The sequence below is a fragment of the Phyllobates terribilis genome, unplaced genomic scaffold (genome assembly GCF_046119375.1).
Source record: "Phyllobates terribilis strain yellow unplaced genomic scaffold, ASM4611937v1 Scaffold_1__5_contigs__length_1240528914, whole genome shotgun sequence".
In the NCBI taxonomy this organism is placed as follows: Eukaryota; Metazoa; Chordata; class Amphibia; order Anura; family Dendrobatidae; genus Phyllobates; species Phyllobates terribilis.
Window position 1 is genome coordinate 715,780,506 of NW_027362761.1, and position 16,238 is coordinate 715,796,743.

The 16,238-nt window shown below is 51.7% G+C and overlaps 1 protein-coding gene across 2 annotated transcripts in view; it reads right to left on the bottom strand.

The window, feature by feature from the left end:
- The window catches only part of MYO1F (myosin IF), a 427,358-nt gene that overhangs the window by 181,865 nt on the left and 229,255 nt on the right, over nucleotides 1–16,238 (bottom strand). For both annotated transcript variants that reach the window (XM_073686285.1, XM_073686286.1), the window contains one exon: nucleotides 12,745–12,834. In XM_073686285.1, the coding sequence (XP_073542386.1) occupies nucleotides 12,745–12,834 (90 nt within the window). The remainder of the gene's footprint in view (nucleotides 1–12,744; nucleotides 12,835–16,238) is intronic.

The following is a 16,238-nucleotide window of genomic DNA, read 5'->3' on the forward strand; positions in this document are numbered from 1 at the left end:
ACCCACACACATTACCCATTGGGGCTGCTCCGGGATATTGGGAAGTGAAGCTTCAGCAGGAGCCTCCGGGTTAGGATCATCGAAGACCATTAGAAAGGCCACCAGGAAGGCCATTAGGTCCCGGAGGATCGGATCCTGTGTTTCATATAGGGGGTTGATCCATTCCAAGGCATCACCCGCCAGGTAAGACATCATAAAGGCCACTTTAGCCCAATCGGAAGGAAAATAAAGAGGGTAGGCCTTAAAGTGTAGCATGCATTGCTCCACAAATGCACGACACTGTCTTGGATCCCCATAGTAACGTGGCGGATCCGCAGGAACGAGAACTGATAGATCCATCTGGACGGTGCGTAATTCGCCTGGAACTCAGCTAAGGGAAAAAAAATTTATTTATTTATTTTAATGCATATATTCGCTGGAAAACTTCTCAGAGGGCGAAGGCCGTGGGGCTCAATGGGAACCATGGCCTGAGCATGCTGTTATGCACACGCCCGGGCTAAGCGGCGTGTGCGTGTGATTGTAGTGATTCCACTGGACCGTGCCGGAGAGTGAATGCCTGGAGGGGCGTGACTAAGTATTCACCCGATCCGACCAGGGTCGCACGACGGCATACGACGCCAGTGCACCAAGGAGGAACCGAGCAGAGGGACCAGGTGCTACTCCAGGACAGACCCCGGACACGGCTGTTGACCCACACAGGGGAATACAGGAACAGGCTGGTAGGCTGGCACACAGACTGGTGGGTATAGGCAGGCACGACTGGTATGCAGGCAGGCGGGTATGCAGGCAGGGGGGTAAAGGCAAGCACAGCTAGAGTGCAGACAGGGAGGCACTAGCAGGTAGGAACACAGGCGGGATAGGACCCAGTACACACCGGGACTCAGGAACAATACAGGCAGAGGGTTACAGGCAAGCACAGCTAGAGTGCAGACAAGGCTGAGCAGGGCAGGACAGGACTGCCGGAGCAGCGGGCAGAAGCAGGGCAGGACAGGACTGCCGGAGCAGCGGGCAGAAGCAGGGCAGGACAGGACTCTGTTCACACGGAACAGACAGGAAGGGAAAGACAGAGCCAGACACCCACAGGGTACTTGCAGTGAAGTAGCGAGTGGACCACAAACTCACAAACGGGAGTACAGAGACAACAGGCAGGAGTTAGGTACGAGTTCAGACTCTGCAGAAAAAGGAAGGGAACGGACATAGAGGCAAAACAGGTAAAGGATAGGAGAGAGTTCAGACTGGAACTGAGTGTACGGAGGAGACCGACACTGCAGCGGGATACAGGAGCGGGTCTGGGAATACTGCCCCCAGAGAGGCGGAACGAACAGGCAAGGAGCGTGTTCAGACAGGACAGACAAGATACAGGAGCGGGTCTAGGAAAACGGCCACTAGAAGGCGAGAGGAACAGGCTAGGAGCGAGTTCAGACAGGTCAGACGAGATACAGGAACGGGTCTAGGTAATCGGCCCCTAGAAGGCAGGAGAAACAGGCTAGGAGCGTGTTCAGACAGGACTGACAAGAGACAGGAGCGGGTCTAGGTAATCGGCCCCTAGAAGGCGGGGGGAACAGGCTAGGAGCGTGTTCAGACAGGACAGACAAGATACACAGAAAGGACTCAGTTCAGACACGGGAACTAATACCGCAAAGCAGGAGACATACAGGACTCAGTTCAGACACGGGAACTAATACCGCAAAGCAGGAGACATACAGGACTCAATTCAGACACGGGAACTGATACAAAAAGCAGGAGACATACAGGACTCAGTTCAGACACGGGAACTAATACAGAAAAGCAGGAGACATACAGGACTTAGTTCAGACACGGGAACTAATACCGCAAAGCAGGAGACATACAGGACTAAGTTCAGACAGGCCTGGAAATACAGCCTCCAGGAAAGGCAGACAAGGAAACAAAGACGGGACCTGGCACCTTCAGAGTGAAAGCACACACTGAAGGAAAACACTTATGCTCAGGCAGGGATAGAAGGGAGCTGCTGAGCTATATACCAAGTGTCAGACAGCAATAGGCTGAGGACGCACAAGGGGTGTGACCCACAGCAGGTACAAAAAGCAGGAAGTGATCGGGCGCCGCCCTTAAGCAGCAGAGACAGACACAAACAGACAGCATGGAGGGAAGCCAGAGAGACACTCTGGACAGGAGATCAAGTGCGCTCTCTTGCACAGTGGGAGATGGACCACCATGCAAGGACGCCGCCAGGTATGTTACAACAAGGAGTCTACCGGGTGGTTCAGGAGTACGAGAGAATTTTTAGTAAGCACCCGCTAGACTTTGGCCGAGTAAAGGGAGTAGAACACCACATCCCCACGGGGAGCCACCCACCAATGAAAGAGAGACACAGACCTGTACCCCCCCGCACATTATCAGAACGCAAAGGGCATGCTGAGTGAAATGAAAGAAGCTGGAGTCATTAGAGATAGCTGTAGCCCCTGGGCAGCCCCCTTGGTTCTGGTAAAAAAGAAAGACGGTACCATGAGAATGTGCGTGGACTATAGACAAATCAATCGTATCACCCATAAAGACGCGTACCCGTTACCTAGGATAGAGTCTTTAGCAGTCCTAAAATCAGCTAACTTCTTCTCTACTTTGGACCTTACTAACGGGTACTGTCAGGTTCCTGTGGCAGAGGCTGACAAGGAGAAGACCGCCTTCACCACCCCAATGGGATTGAGCGAATTCAACTGTATGCCTTTCGGGCTCTGCAACGCACCAGGGACCTTCCAGAGGCTGATGGAATGCTGTCTAGGGCACCGAAACTTCGAGACGGTCCTACTTTACCTGGACGATGTGATCGTCTATTCGAAGACCTACGAGGACCATCTAAAACACCTGGCAGAGGTGTTCGAAGCCCTGGCAGGCTATGGCCTGAAGGTGAAACCCTCAAAGTGTCACCTGTTGAAACCGAAGGTCCAGTACCTAGGGCAAGTGGTGAGTGCAGAAAGAGTAGCCCCCGACCCCGGCAAGGTCACAGTAATCAAGAGCTGGCCAAGCCCCTCAAACATCAAAGAAGTGAGGCAGTTCCTCGGGTGGGTAGGCTACTACCGAAGGTTCATCCCCGGGTTCACTAAGATGGCAGCTCCAATGCAGGACCTCCTGATAGGTCAATCCAAATCCAGAAGTCAAAAGCCACCCTTCAAGTGGGACAAGCCGGAAGAGGAGTCCTTCCGCCAGTTGAAGATGGCCCTCACGGGGGATGAGATCCTGGCCTACCCCGATTATGGCCAGCCTTTTATGCTCCACACAGACGCCAGTAATGTGGGGCTGGGAGCCGTACTGTCACAAAACCAACAGGGCAGAGAAGGGTGATCGCGTATGCCAGCCGGAAGCTGAGGCCCACTGAAAGAAACCCGGAGAATTACAGCTCCTTCAAGCTGGAGTTCTTGGCAGTGGTGTGGGCCGTCACAGAATGGTTTAAGCATTACCTGGCCTCCGCAAAGTTCATCGTGTACACGGACAACAACCCGTTGACACACCTGGACAATGCCAGACTAGGTGCCCTAGAACAGCGGTGGATGGCCCGGCTATCAAATTATGACTTCACAATCAAATACCGGGCAGGCAGAACCAACACCAATGCAGACGCTCTATCAAGAATGCCCCACCTACCCGAAGGAGAAGAAGACTCGGAAGAGCTGGAGGAAGTAGAGCTCCCTGCGTTCCACCGGTATGGGGCCACTCAGTATTCTCACCGGGTAAGAGACAAAGACCTAACCACCGTCATGTTCAACCCCTTACCCCACCACGGCTGGGCTGAAACGCAAGATAGTGACCCTGCAGTTCACCTGGTGAAAGACCTGTTAACCCAGGCAGACGCTAGCCCTGGCCCGGACGCTCCAGAGGAAGCCAAGCAGTTATGGAAGGAGAAAAGCAGGCTATTCATCTACGAGGGTAAGCTGTGCAGAAGGCTTGTCAACCACCGGACGCACGAGCTGACCTGGCAGGTAGTGGTCCCGAGACGGGATGCAGCAATGGTCCTGGAGGCCTACCATGACAGAGCGGGACACTTCGGGTGGAAGAAACTGGAGTTCCTACTGAGAGAGCGGTTCTACTGGGTCGGAATGAGAGGGGCCATAGAGAAGTGGAGCAGGGACTGCGGCCCATGTAACCTCAGAAGGAAGGACGGTACCAGCCAGAAGACACCCTTGATGCCCATCGTCACCAGGCAGCCTCTTGAGCTGGCAGCTCTGGACCATGTGAAACTGGCTCCAAGCCGGTCGGGCTACGTCTATGCCCTGACAATAGTGGACCACTATTCCCGGTTCCTGGTGGTGGTTCCTGTTAAAGACCTGACAGCCCAAACGGCGGCCAGAGCCTTCCAGCAACACTTCTGCCGTCCACACGGGTATCCGGAACAGGTCTTGACAGATCAAGGTCCAGCGTTTGAGGCTGAAGTATTCCAGGAGTTCTGCAACCTCTATGGCTGTAGGAAGATTCGGACAACGCCTTACCACCCGCAAACCAACGGGCTGTGTGAGAAAATGAACAATATCGTCATTGATCTCCTTAAGATGTTGCCCCTGGAAGAACGCAGTCTGTGGCCAGAGAAGCTGCCAGACCTGATTGACTTGTACAACCATATCCCGGTGAATGCTACAAATTGCACCCCGGCTTACCTGATGCGAGCAAGACCAGGTAAGCTGCCTATAGACCTAGAGATGGGAGTCCTGACACCCGAGTGTTACGGGGCCGGGTGGTGGAACCTCTGTGCCGAGGTGCAAGGAGGGACCCAGAGGGGCGTGACTAAGTATCCACCCGAACCGACCCTGGTCGTACGGCAGCAAACAACACCGTGACCAGGGAGGTTCCGGGCTGAGGGACCAGGTGCTACTCTGGGGACGACCTTGTAAGAGAGCAGGTGGCTCCCACGGGACTGACCGGTATGGCGGATGGACACGGCAAGCAGGCGGAAGTCTCTGGTAGTTGGCAGGTGGACACAGTTCGAGAAAGCAGGGCAGGTAGCAGTCTATAGGTTTTACCAGGAAGATGGTCACAACAAGTGACGGCAGGGTCTCCAGGCGGGCTGGCAGGAAACAGGCAGGTGCTCCCAGGTGAGCGGGCAGACAGACGAGGCGGGTAACTGGCAGGTAACTGGTGGACGCTCCCAGGTGAGCGGTCTGACAGACGAGGCAGGTAACAGTCAGGTTACTGGTGGACGCTCCCAGGTGAGCGATCTGACAGACGAGGCAGGTAACAGTCAGGTAACTGGTGGACGCTCCCAGGTGAGCGGTCAAACAGACAAGGCAAGTAACAGGCTGGCAGGCAGGACGAGGAGTCAGGCTAGCAGTGGAACCTGAGGGCTGAAGCACAGGTGAGACACAGTGCAAACAACTTTGCTCGGGCACCTCCATTTTGGAGGAGGTGCCTTATATATGGGAAGTCCTCCGGCAATTGGCCGGGGACCCCTTAGGACGACGCGCGCGGCCCCTTTAAGAGAGGGGGAGCGCGCGCCCTAAGCACAGTGCCCGGGAAGGAGCACGCGCCGGCAGCAGCGAGCGAAGGAGCGCAGGAGGACGCCGCGCGCTGAACAGGAAGGTGAGAGGGACGGCGTCTCTGCCTAGCAGGAGGCAGAGACGCCGATGCTACAGTAGCCCCCCCCTTTAGGCCCCCCCTTTTTTAGGCCAGAGAGAAATTTCTCAAGGAGAAGCGGAGCGTTGATGTTCTCCCTGGGTTCCCAAGTTCTTTCCTCAGGACCAAACCCCTTCCAATCCACCAGAAAAAAGGTTCTCCCTCTTACCCTCTTGGTGGCCAGGATACTCTCCACTTCAAAGACGTCCTCAGCAGAAACCGGAGTAGGAGGAGTACCTGGATTGTCGGAAAAAGTGTTAAGGACAACGGGTTTGAGGAGGGATACGTGGAAGGAGTTGGGAATGTGTAGGGTGGCCGGGAGTTTTAATTTGTAGGCCACTGGGTTAATTTGCCTGAGGACTTCGAAGGGTCCGATGAACCGAGGGCCCAACTTGTAGGAGGGTACTTTGAGCCGCACATATTTGGAAGAGAGCCAAACCTTGTCGCCTGGACGGAATTGAGGTGGATCCAGACGTCTCTTATCAGCATATCTCTTCATCTGCTCGGAGGACAGAAGAAGAGCGGACCTGGTACTCTCCCAAATAGTAGAAAACTCGCTGACAAGAGACTCTGCGGCAGGGTTGTCCACAGAAGCGGAGACAGGAACTGGAATCCGGGGGTACTGGCCATAAACAATAAAGAACGGGGATTGGGAAGAGGATTCGCTCTCATGGTTATTATAAGAGAACTCGGCCCATGGTAGGAGATCCACCCAATCCGAATGGTGGGCATTAACGAAGTGCCGGAGGTAGCTGGTCAGGATCTGATTGATTCGCTCCACTTGACCATTGGACTGTGGGTGGTAAGCGGAGGAGAAATCCAGGGTAACGTCTAGCAGCTTACATGTGGCTCTCCAGAAGCGTGAGGTGAACTGAACCCCATGATCCGACACGATGTGGAGGGGTAGGCCATGGAGACGGAAGATATGGCGGATAAAGTCTTTAGCCAGCTCGGGTGCAGATGGGAGACCAGGCAGGGGAATGAAGTGGGCCATTTTAGAAAAGCGGTCAACGACCACCCAAATGACTGTACAACCGGCAGAAACAGGAAGATCGGTGATAAAGTCCATAGCAATGTGCTGCCATGGAGCAGCAGGTACGGGCAGGGGCAAGAGATGGCCAGCTGGTAGATGTCTGGGGACTTTGTTACGGGCACAGGATGAACAGGCCGCGACGAAGTCTACAACGTCCTTACGCAGGGTAGGCCACCAGTAATGCCGGGAAATGAGCTGGAAGGTCTTCTTTTGGCCAGCATGGCCAGCAAGTTTAGAAGAATGTCCCCAGCGAAGAACCCTCTCCCGATCTGATACTGCTACAAACGTCTTACCGGGTGGAAGACGAGTCAGATCCAAGGGGGCCACATTCATCACCTTGGAGGAGTCAATGATGTGCGTAGGCTCCTGCTCTTGATCGGAGGACAGGAAGGACCGGGACAAGGCATCAGCTTTGACGTTCTTGTCCGCCGGGCGGAAATGAAGAATGAAGTCGAAGCGGGCAAAAAACAACGACTACCGAGCCTGGCGAGGATTGAGTCTCTGGGCATTTTGGAGATATGCCAGGTTTTTGTGATCCGTGTAAATGATTACCGGGTAGAGAGCCCCTTCTAACAGATAGCGCCACTCCTCCAGTGCCAATTTGACAGCTAGCAATTCACGGTCTCCTATGGAGTAGTTGCGCTCAGACAAGGAGAAGATTTTGGAGAAGAAGCCGCAGGTTACCATTCTCCCGGTAGAAGATTTTTGGGTGAGTACCGCTCCGGCTCCGGAGGAGGAGGCATCAACCTCCAGGTAGAATTGTTTATTATAGTCCGGACGATGCAGGATGGGAGCAGAGACGAAGGCTCTCTTTAAGGAAAGGAAGGCCTCCTCGTCTTCAGGCGACCATACCTTGGGATTTGCCCCCTTACGGGTAAGCGCAGATATGGGAGCAGTCCGGGACGAGAAGTGTGGAATGAAAAGACGATAGTAATTAGCGAAGCCCAGGAATCGCTGTATCGCCTTCAAACCCTCGGGACGGGGCCATTTTAGAACAGAAGAGAGCTTCTCCGGATCCATTTGTAGACCTGTCTGGGAGATAACATAGCCCAAGAATGGAAGGGAGGTCTGGTCGAAGAGGCACTTCTCGTATTTGGCATAGAGGTGTTTCTGCCGGAGCCTAAGCTGGACCTGACGAACATCCCTCCGGTGTGTGGGGAGATCCGGAGAGAAGACCAAGATATCGTCCAGGTAAACCACTACGCAGGAGTACAGGAGGTCACGGAAGATGTCGTTGACCAGCTCTTGAAAGACAGCGGGGGTGTTACAGAGACCAAAGGGCATCACAAGGTACTCATAGTGACCGTCCCGGGTATTGAATGCTGTCTTCCACTCGTCTCCTTGACGGATACGGACCAAGTTATATGCCCCTCGTAGATCCAGCTTGGAGAAGATCCTGGCGCCCTTGAGACGATCAAACAATTCGGAGATGAGCAGCAGGGGGTATTTGTTTTTTATAGTGATTAGATTGAGTCCTCTGTAGTCTATACAGGGATGTAGCGAGCCGTCTTTCTTTTTGACAAAGAAGAATCCGGCTCCAGCCGTGGAGGTAGATTTTCGGATAAATCCCCTAGCCAGATTCTCCTCAATGTATTCAGACATGGCCCGGGTTTCGGCCGCAGACAATGGGTAGATACGCCCATGGGGAGGAGTGGCGCCAGGTACCAGGTCGATCGGGCAGTCATAAGGCCTATGGGGAGGCAACGTCTCTGCTTCCTTTTTACCGAAGACGTCCGCATAGGGCCAGTATGGAGCCGGGAGTCCGGGAAGATTAGCTGGAGTAGGCGGAGGGCGAGCTGGGCGGACCGGAACCAGGCAGGTCCTATGGCAGTCTGGACCCCACCGGAGTACTTCGCCGGATCGCCAGTTCAATACGGGTTCATGGGTCTGGAGCCAAGGTAGACCTAGCAACAGGGAGTGAGAGAGTCCGGATAGCACATGGAAGGAGATCTTCTCAGAGTGCAGCATTCCCACCAGCAGAGTTAAGGGTTCAGTGACGAGCAGGATGGGTACTGGAAGGAGTTTACCATCCACGGAGGCAACTGACAAAGGTTCAGGGAGAGGCTTGGTGGGAATACGGTACCTCTCTATTAAGGACTGGGAGATGAGGTTCCCAGCCGCTCCAGAGTCCAGGTGAGCGTTTTCAAAGTGCTGATCCTCTCCCCAGGAGAGAGAGACAGACAAAGTCAGGGAGGGAGAGGACTTACTTTTGTCTAGGACGACCTCTCTGAGCGATCCTAGACACTGGCGTTTCCCGGTGCTCCTTGCTGCCACAATAGAAACAGCTCCCCTCGGCTCGGAGTGACTCCTGGCAGGATTTGACCAACTTGGTCTGGTCGACCTGCATAGGCTCGGGTGAGTGCGCCCGGGGAGTGACTGAAGAAGAGACAGGTCTCTGGAAGTTAGGAGCAAGGCGGGGAAACTTTCTCTCGCGGGTGGTTTCCTTGGTACGTTCCTGGAACCGGATGTCAATCCGGGTAGCAAGTGACACTAGGTCGTCCAGGGTGGTAGGGATGTCCCGACCGGCAAGTTCATCTTTAATCCGACCAGAAAGACCCTCCCAGAAGACAGACAGCAGGGCCTCGTTATCCCAGGCAAGTTCAGAAGCGAGGGTACAGAACCGTATGGCATATTGGCCTACGGTGAGACTCCCTTGGCGGAGACGTAGCAGAGAGGAGGCTGACGAGGTCTTTCGTCCCGGTTCATCGAAGACTTTCCGGAAAGCAGAGAGGAAAGCTGACAAGTTGGATACTAGGGGATCCCCTCTCTCCCACAGGGGATTTAGCCAAGCCAGTGCCTCTCCTGTGAGATGGGACATGATGAAAGCCACTTTGGCCCGGTCGGTGGTAAAGTGATGTGCCAAGAGTTCAAAGTGCAGGGTGCACTGGTTTATGAAGCCCCGAGCTTGAGCGGGGTCACCTCCAAAACGAGGAGGTGCAGAAAGCCGGGGTCCGGAGCAGGATGCCATGGTATTGATGGGCAGCGGCGCTGCTGGGGTGCGAGTCATGCAACTAGCGGTGGTTGCTGGTGGAGCAGTCAATGTGTCCAGGCGGGAGTTGACATTCCGCAGGTGGTTCAGGATGGACTCCTGCTGGGATCTCTGACGGGAGACTTCCTGGTATAGGTCAGAGAGCAAGGGAGCTTGGGTGCCACCGGGTTCCATGGCCCGAGCAAACTGTTACGGGGCCGGGTGGTGGAACCTCTGTGCCGAGGTGCAAGGAGGGACCCAAAGGGGCGTGACTAAGTATCCACCCGAACCGACCCTGGTCGTACAGCAGCAAACAACACCGTGACCAGGGAGGATCCGGGCTGAGGGACCCGGTGCTACTCTGGGGACGACCTTGTAAGAGAGCAGGTGGCTCCCACGGGTCAGATGGCTGGGACTGACCGGTATGGCGGATGGACACGGCAAGCAGGCGGAAGTCTCTGGTAGCTGGCAGGTGGACACAGTTCGAGAAAGCAGGGCAGGTAGCAGTCTATAGGTTTTACCAGGAAGATGGTCACAACAAGTGACGGCAGGGTCTCCAGGCAGGCTGGCAGGAAACAGGCAGGTGCTCCCAGGTGAGCGGGCAGACAGACGAGGCGGGTAACTGGCAGGTAACTGGTGGGCGCTCCCAGGTGAGTGGGCAGACAGACGAGGCAGGTAACAGTCAGGTTACTGGTGGACGCTCCCAGGTGAGCGATCTGACAGACGAGGCAGGTAACAGTCAGGTAACTGGTGGACGCTCCCAGGTGAGCGGTCAAACAGACAAGGCAAGTAACAGGCTGGCAGGCAGGACGAGGAGTCAGGCTAGCAGCGGAACCAGAGGGCTGAAGCACAGGTGAGACACAGTGCAAGCAACTTTGCTCGGGCACCTCCATTTTGGAGGAGGTGCCTTATATATGGGAAGTCCTCCGGCAATTGGCCGGGGACCCCTTAGGACGACGCGCGCGGCCCCTTTAAGAGAGGGGGAGCGCGCGCCCTAAGCACAGTGCCCGGGAAGGAGCGCGCGCCGGCAGCAGCGAGGGAAGGAGCGCAGGAGGACGCCTCGCGCTGAACAGAAAGGTGAGAGGGACGGCGTCTCTGCCTAGCAGGAGGCAGAGACGCCGATGCTACACCGAGGACACCTCCCCAGATGCGGACTGGGATACGTAACAGCGGCTACAGTACAAGAAGGTACAGGAGAGTATGGAGAGGAGTCTGGCTCAAGCGAGAGAAAAGAAAGAGAGGCTCTTCAACCAACACGCCCCTGCTGGTCCCCTGGAACCTGGTGAGCAGGTCCTGAAGCGGAAGAGAAAGCTTCACAAGCTAGATGACCAGTGGGAGAGGGACCCGTACACCGTACTGCCGTTCAACCACGACAACCCGAAGGCATGTGTAATTAGCAAGGATGGAGGAGAAACCACTAGCACTGTCTCCAGAGACCACCTAAAACGGTGCCTCGAGCAACCGCAGAGTCCAAGTGAAGATCAAGATGACCTTGAGCCCGCAGTGGACAAGGAGGAAATGGTCAGCACCGTTCTCGGAGAGTTCCCCGGTCCTGGACTCGGATAAGCGATGCCATAGTGGTACCCGTCCTACACTTCCTTCAACCTACCCAGCAGGAGCCTACAGAAGAACAAGCAGCCCCGGAGGCAGAAGAACCCATGCCAGCAGCCCAGGAGAGTCAACCCTCTGCTGACAGTGAGCCTGCCATGCCTGCGGTAAGCCAAAGGACCCGCAGACAGCTGCCTGCCCTGCCTGTAAACCCAGCTAGTAGCTGTACCCTAAATGATAGTGGGGAAAGCCAGGTTAGACCACCATCAGACAGTGGGTTATGCAGGTCAAGATCGAAATGCACAATGTATATATTTAATGTTTTATGTTTGTACCCTGGTTATTAATACTGTTTTCCCAGTTTTTCTAGATATATGGACTAACAGGTTATGAACTTTGAGTAACCGGGACTTCCTTGTAAATATGTTCGGAGCCTAACCAAAGGAATGAATAAAGACTGTCAAGGACTCGGGGCAAGGACAGACCCCCACCTGGTTAAGGCTCCCGTTGTGTTGGTGAAATGGACACCCGGTCACAGACCACACTGTAACCTAAAGAACTCAATATGTGATGTAGTTCGTTATTTCCTTCCCTGTTGTGTTTATGGTCATGCATTTATAGCCTGTATTTGTGTTTCTTGTTTAGTCCCGGAGTACTAAATTTTACTAGGGGGGAATGTGTCACCCCAGGCCTGGATGCGACAAATATTAAAGGCTGTGTCTGAGAGCAGGAGGGAGGTTCCCTGGTCAGGGACAATTAGCATACAGCACCTCCTGTCCCAGGCCAGTAAGGGGAGCAGGCTGCCCCTATAAAAGCTGGAACTGAGGGCAGGGTTAGAGAGAACTGGATGACCTAGCTCAGGACTGAGACTAGTCCCAGAGAAGGAGGGACAAGTTCAGCTGTAGCCAAGGAGTCCGTGAGGCAGAGGAGAAGCTGCGAGCCAGGGACAGAGGCGACGAGAGCCGGTCCTCTCTGAGAGAATCACTACCGGACATTGGGGTCCGAGGCTGTCAGGGTTGCAAGCCCTGCAGCAGATAACCAACCCGCAAGGGATTTCAGGTTCCTTGGCCTAAGAAGCCTGGAGGCTCCGCCATACAGAGGGACCGGTACAGCAAGGAGAAGCAACAGGTACCTGAGGCCCGTGGCCCCGGGCAGTAGCCTGGATTGCCCCCATTATAATCCGCCTATGCTTATGGCCATGTGATATTTCAGTTTTTCTTTTTTAATAAATTTGCAAAAAGTTCTACATTTCTGATTTTTCCAGTCAAGATAGGGTGCAGAATGTACTTTAATGAGAAAAAAAATGAACTTTTTAGAATTTACCAAATGGCTGCAATGAAACAAAGAGTGAAAAATGTAAAGGGGTCTGAATACTTTCTGTACCCACTGTAGATGTTATCAGATAGCAATTCCATACAGGGAGAAGAAGTACATGTTCCCGGTGAAAACACCCACTGGGACTTTACTTTTATTCCTCTCTGCCGCCACTATTACATTATGTGTCTAGTTCAACATGAAAAATTTAGTGAAACAGTCAGGTGTACAGAAATTCTCTCTCTTTCCCACATTCTCACTCTATTTTGCATAATCTGAATATGAACATAGCATTACTTACAGCTCCTTGATATAATTCAATTTCTCGGTCTGTGAAATACGGCATCTGCTTAAAAGGATTGACTGAAATAAGTACAGAGCCTATGTATGTCTGGCAGCAAAGTAAAGGAAAAAACTAACATTGATGGTATTATGCCATGCAAAAAGTATTATAACAAGCAATGCTATGAAGTCCAGAAGAGAATGAAATGAGAAGGTAAAACAATGTTGATAAATGAGTGACATGTAATGCGGTAAATACACTGTAATTTGGCCTCTACTGAAGTCCTCTAGTGTTCACACTCACTATGATACCTCTTTCATGGTTCCCATCGAATATTATGTCCCCCACACATAGTATAATATCCCCACAGTGAATTTCTCCACACAATTTGCCCCCACATTACCCCTCACATGCACAATATGATGCCCCACAGTGCCCACTATAATTTATGATGCCCCTAGAGTGAACCCAACACAGAATAATGCCCCTACAGTGCGCACCACACAGTGTGTTGTTCCTTCAGTTCTCTCAAACAGATAATGAAGCTCCCACAGTGACCCCTCACAGTATAATGCCTCCCCTCCATACAGTATGATGTCCCCACAGTCCCCTCCACCCACAATAATACCCCCACAGTGACCACCCCATAGTAAGATGTGCCCACAGTGACCTTCCCACACAGTGTGATGTCCCCCCAACCCCACACGCACACTATGATGCCCCCACATTATGACGCTATGATATCTGTCAATAGATTTTACAATACAAGCTATAACCAAACTATATACATTTTTTAAATGTATGACTCTGGCATATTTACTTTGAAAATCTACTTGAAAATGCCTTTATAATCAATTTTTTGAGTCCAGCTATAGAGTGACCGTGTATTCAGTCTCCACCCATCCAGTCTGAGTGACAGCTGCGGATTGAGATGTCAACAGCAGGAGGGTCACTGAAGAGCTGTCAATCAGGTAAGGTGGCTGGAGATTGAGTTAAATTTTCATAAACGATTGTATATCTTTTCTGATATTGATTTTCAAAGTGAGTACATCAGTTTTATCAGGTCTAAGAGAGCCTTTTAGTAATATGGAGTGTGTATTGTGAAATCTGGTGACAGATCCGCTTTAAGGGCTTATGACTCAAATGTAGAGGGCCCCTACTTCACCTCTGCAGACCTGGTGACTTTTTGTTATTTACATAGACAGGAAAAGTCCCTGCATTTAATTTAGGTCTGGCAGAAACACATCTTTTGTGTGTACCTGTCTGGTTATATTAAGTTTATGTTTAGTCTTGGTTGAATATGAAGATGAGGGATTACCTATTAAACCTCAATTACAGAAAAGTTAGGTAAATTCACACTTAATATTAATGCTGACTCTGATCTTTTGTAATGCCCTCAAACCACACATTTGTCATTTAAATCTGTATACCGGTAAGTGTGCAGAACGTAAAAAGCCAAGCATTCACAATTCATAACCTCATTACACATAACGACATCTCAAAGAAAAAAAAAGAAGTTGAATTTGGAAAATGAAAAATACTTTCTGCACTTTCAGCATGCATCACTGCTGGATGTGTCACATACAGCAGCCCCTATACTGCGCTACCTCTTCCTTCCTCTCCTCTTTCTCTTGTCCATTTAAGGACTCTTTTTTTCAGTTAACCACAACTTCTCTCTTTACTTTTCCCTCCCACACAAAAAAAGTTACTAATTAGTAGATGTGAGATAAACTGCTCGGTTCATGTTATGATCATGGTATTAGAAGGATTTTAATGGAGAAGAAAAAACTAAATTCTATAAGTGGTTTTGCAATGGTGATGATAAGATGGTAATGGTACCATCCATGTTTAACTGTTTAAAGATTACATACAAGACAAGGATGGAAACAATTTAACTAGCTCCTTTCATCCCCTCAGCGAGTGCTGGAATACTGACATTGGTCACCAAAACTTTATCTGTCTTTCTTCATTGGATTGGGTATTCAATCAGTTATTTAGCATCTAGAGAAACGATTATGGTGGTATGTCTGAGAAATGCCACTTTCAAGGTAGCTGGTAAGAGCCCTTCTAACACATAACTTAATTTCTGGACATCTGTGGTTTGATTTCTTTGCCTGTGTGGGTTGTTACTAGTGATGAGCGAGCATACTCGCAAGTACTCGTTACTCGCCCGAGCATCTCAGTACTCGAGATGCTCAGAGCTCGCCGAGTACTTGCGAGATGCTCGGGTCCCCTCCCTGCATGTTTGGTGCTCTTTACAGTGCCAATCAACATACAGGGATTGCCTGCCACTCACTGTAATGCAGCAGCCATGTTGGTTGTGGCATTACAGTGATTGGCTGGCCACACAGCGTCATCGGGTCTATATCAGACCTGGCGCCGCTATGCTCGTCACAGTCACCCCGGATCAGACAGTGTAGGGAGAGCTGCTGCTGAGTCAGGGAGAGTTGTCCTTGTATATTAGGTAGTGTAGGGAGAAAAATCATACATTACACATATCCATCTTAACAAACAGTCCTTCTGAGGACTAATCCATCTGCAGAGATACAGTATCAGGCAGGCAGGGTATATAGGCAGGCAGTGTATATAGCAGACTGCAGTGCAAATAGCACAAGAGGCTCCATTCCAATTCTGCCTTCTGCTGCTGTTAGATATTTATAGACAAAGGCCCAGGTCTCAGGGGCCAGGAATACTTTTTTTTGGATCTTAATCCTCATTATTTGCTTAAAAGGCAATCCAGAGAGCACCGTTTTTCTGAGCCATTTCCTTGTTGGCCCTTCAGAATACAGCCAGGTCCTTTCCATATTACAGCGCTAGAAATCCAGCTATTTAAAACTCTGTTTTCTCCGTCACATGGATCACATATACGTTGTCAGAAAATACTGCCATTTCTGGCCTCCATTAAACATTTCTTTCAGTGTGTCAGTGAAGCAATTCACCGCAGTTTGCTGTTCAAACTAGCTACCTACAAGCCAGGTATTTAAAACTCTGTTTTCTCCGTCACACGGATCACATATAAGTTCGCTCCAAACTCAGTCATTTGTAGTGAGCGTGGAAGATACTGTCCTCCATTTAAAATGGGCAAGGCACATGGCAAGGGACGGGGAACTGGACGTGATGGTAATGCTGCATGCTGAGGCCGAGGACAAGGCCGTGGGCAAGCTGAAATTGTGCCACAACAAATACCCACATCTTCTCGCCTGACCTTCCTGTCCCAATTTCTAGGGGACCGCAGCACACCACTATTGAACACAGAGCAGTGTCAAAAGGTTGTTGGTTGGATAGAGGATAATGCTTCCAGTCACTTATCCACCACCACCCTGTCTTCCACACGGTCAAGTCTCAGTAGCCGTGAGTGTGGACCGCATATTCCTCACCCTGATCCTCCTTCCTCCCACCATGCCGAGTGCCCGAAGACAACTGATCCCACACTTGGACACTCTGAAGAGATGTTCACTTTTCCATTTATATATTCGGGCCTCCCGCCAGGTCCACTTGAAGCAGGGCAAGAG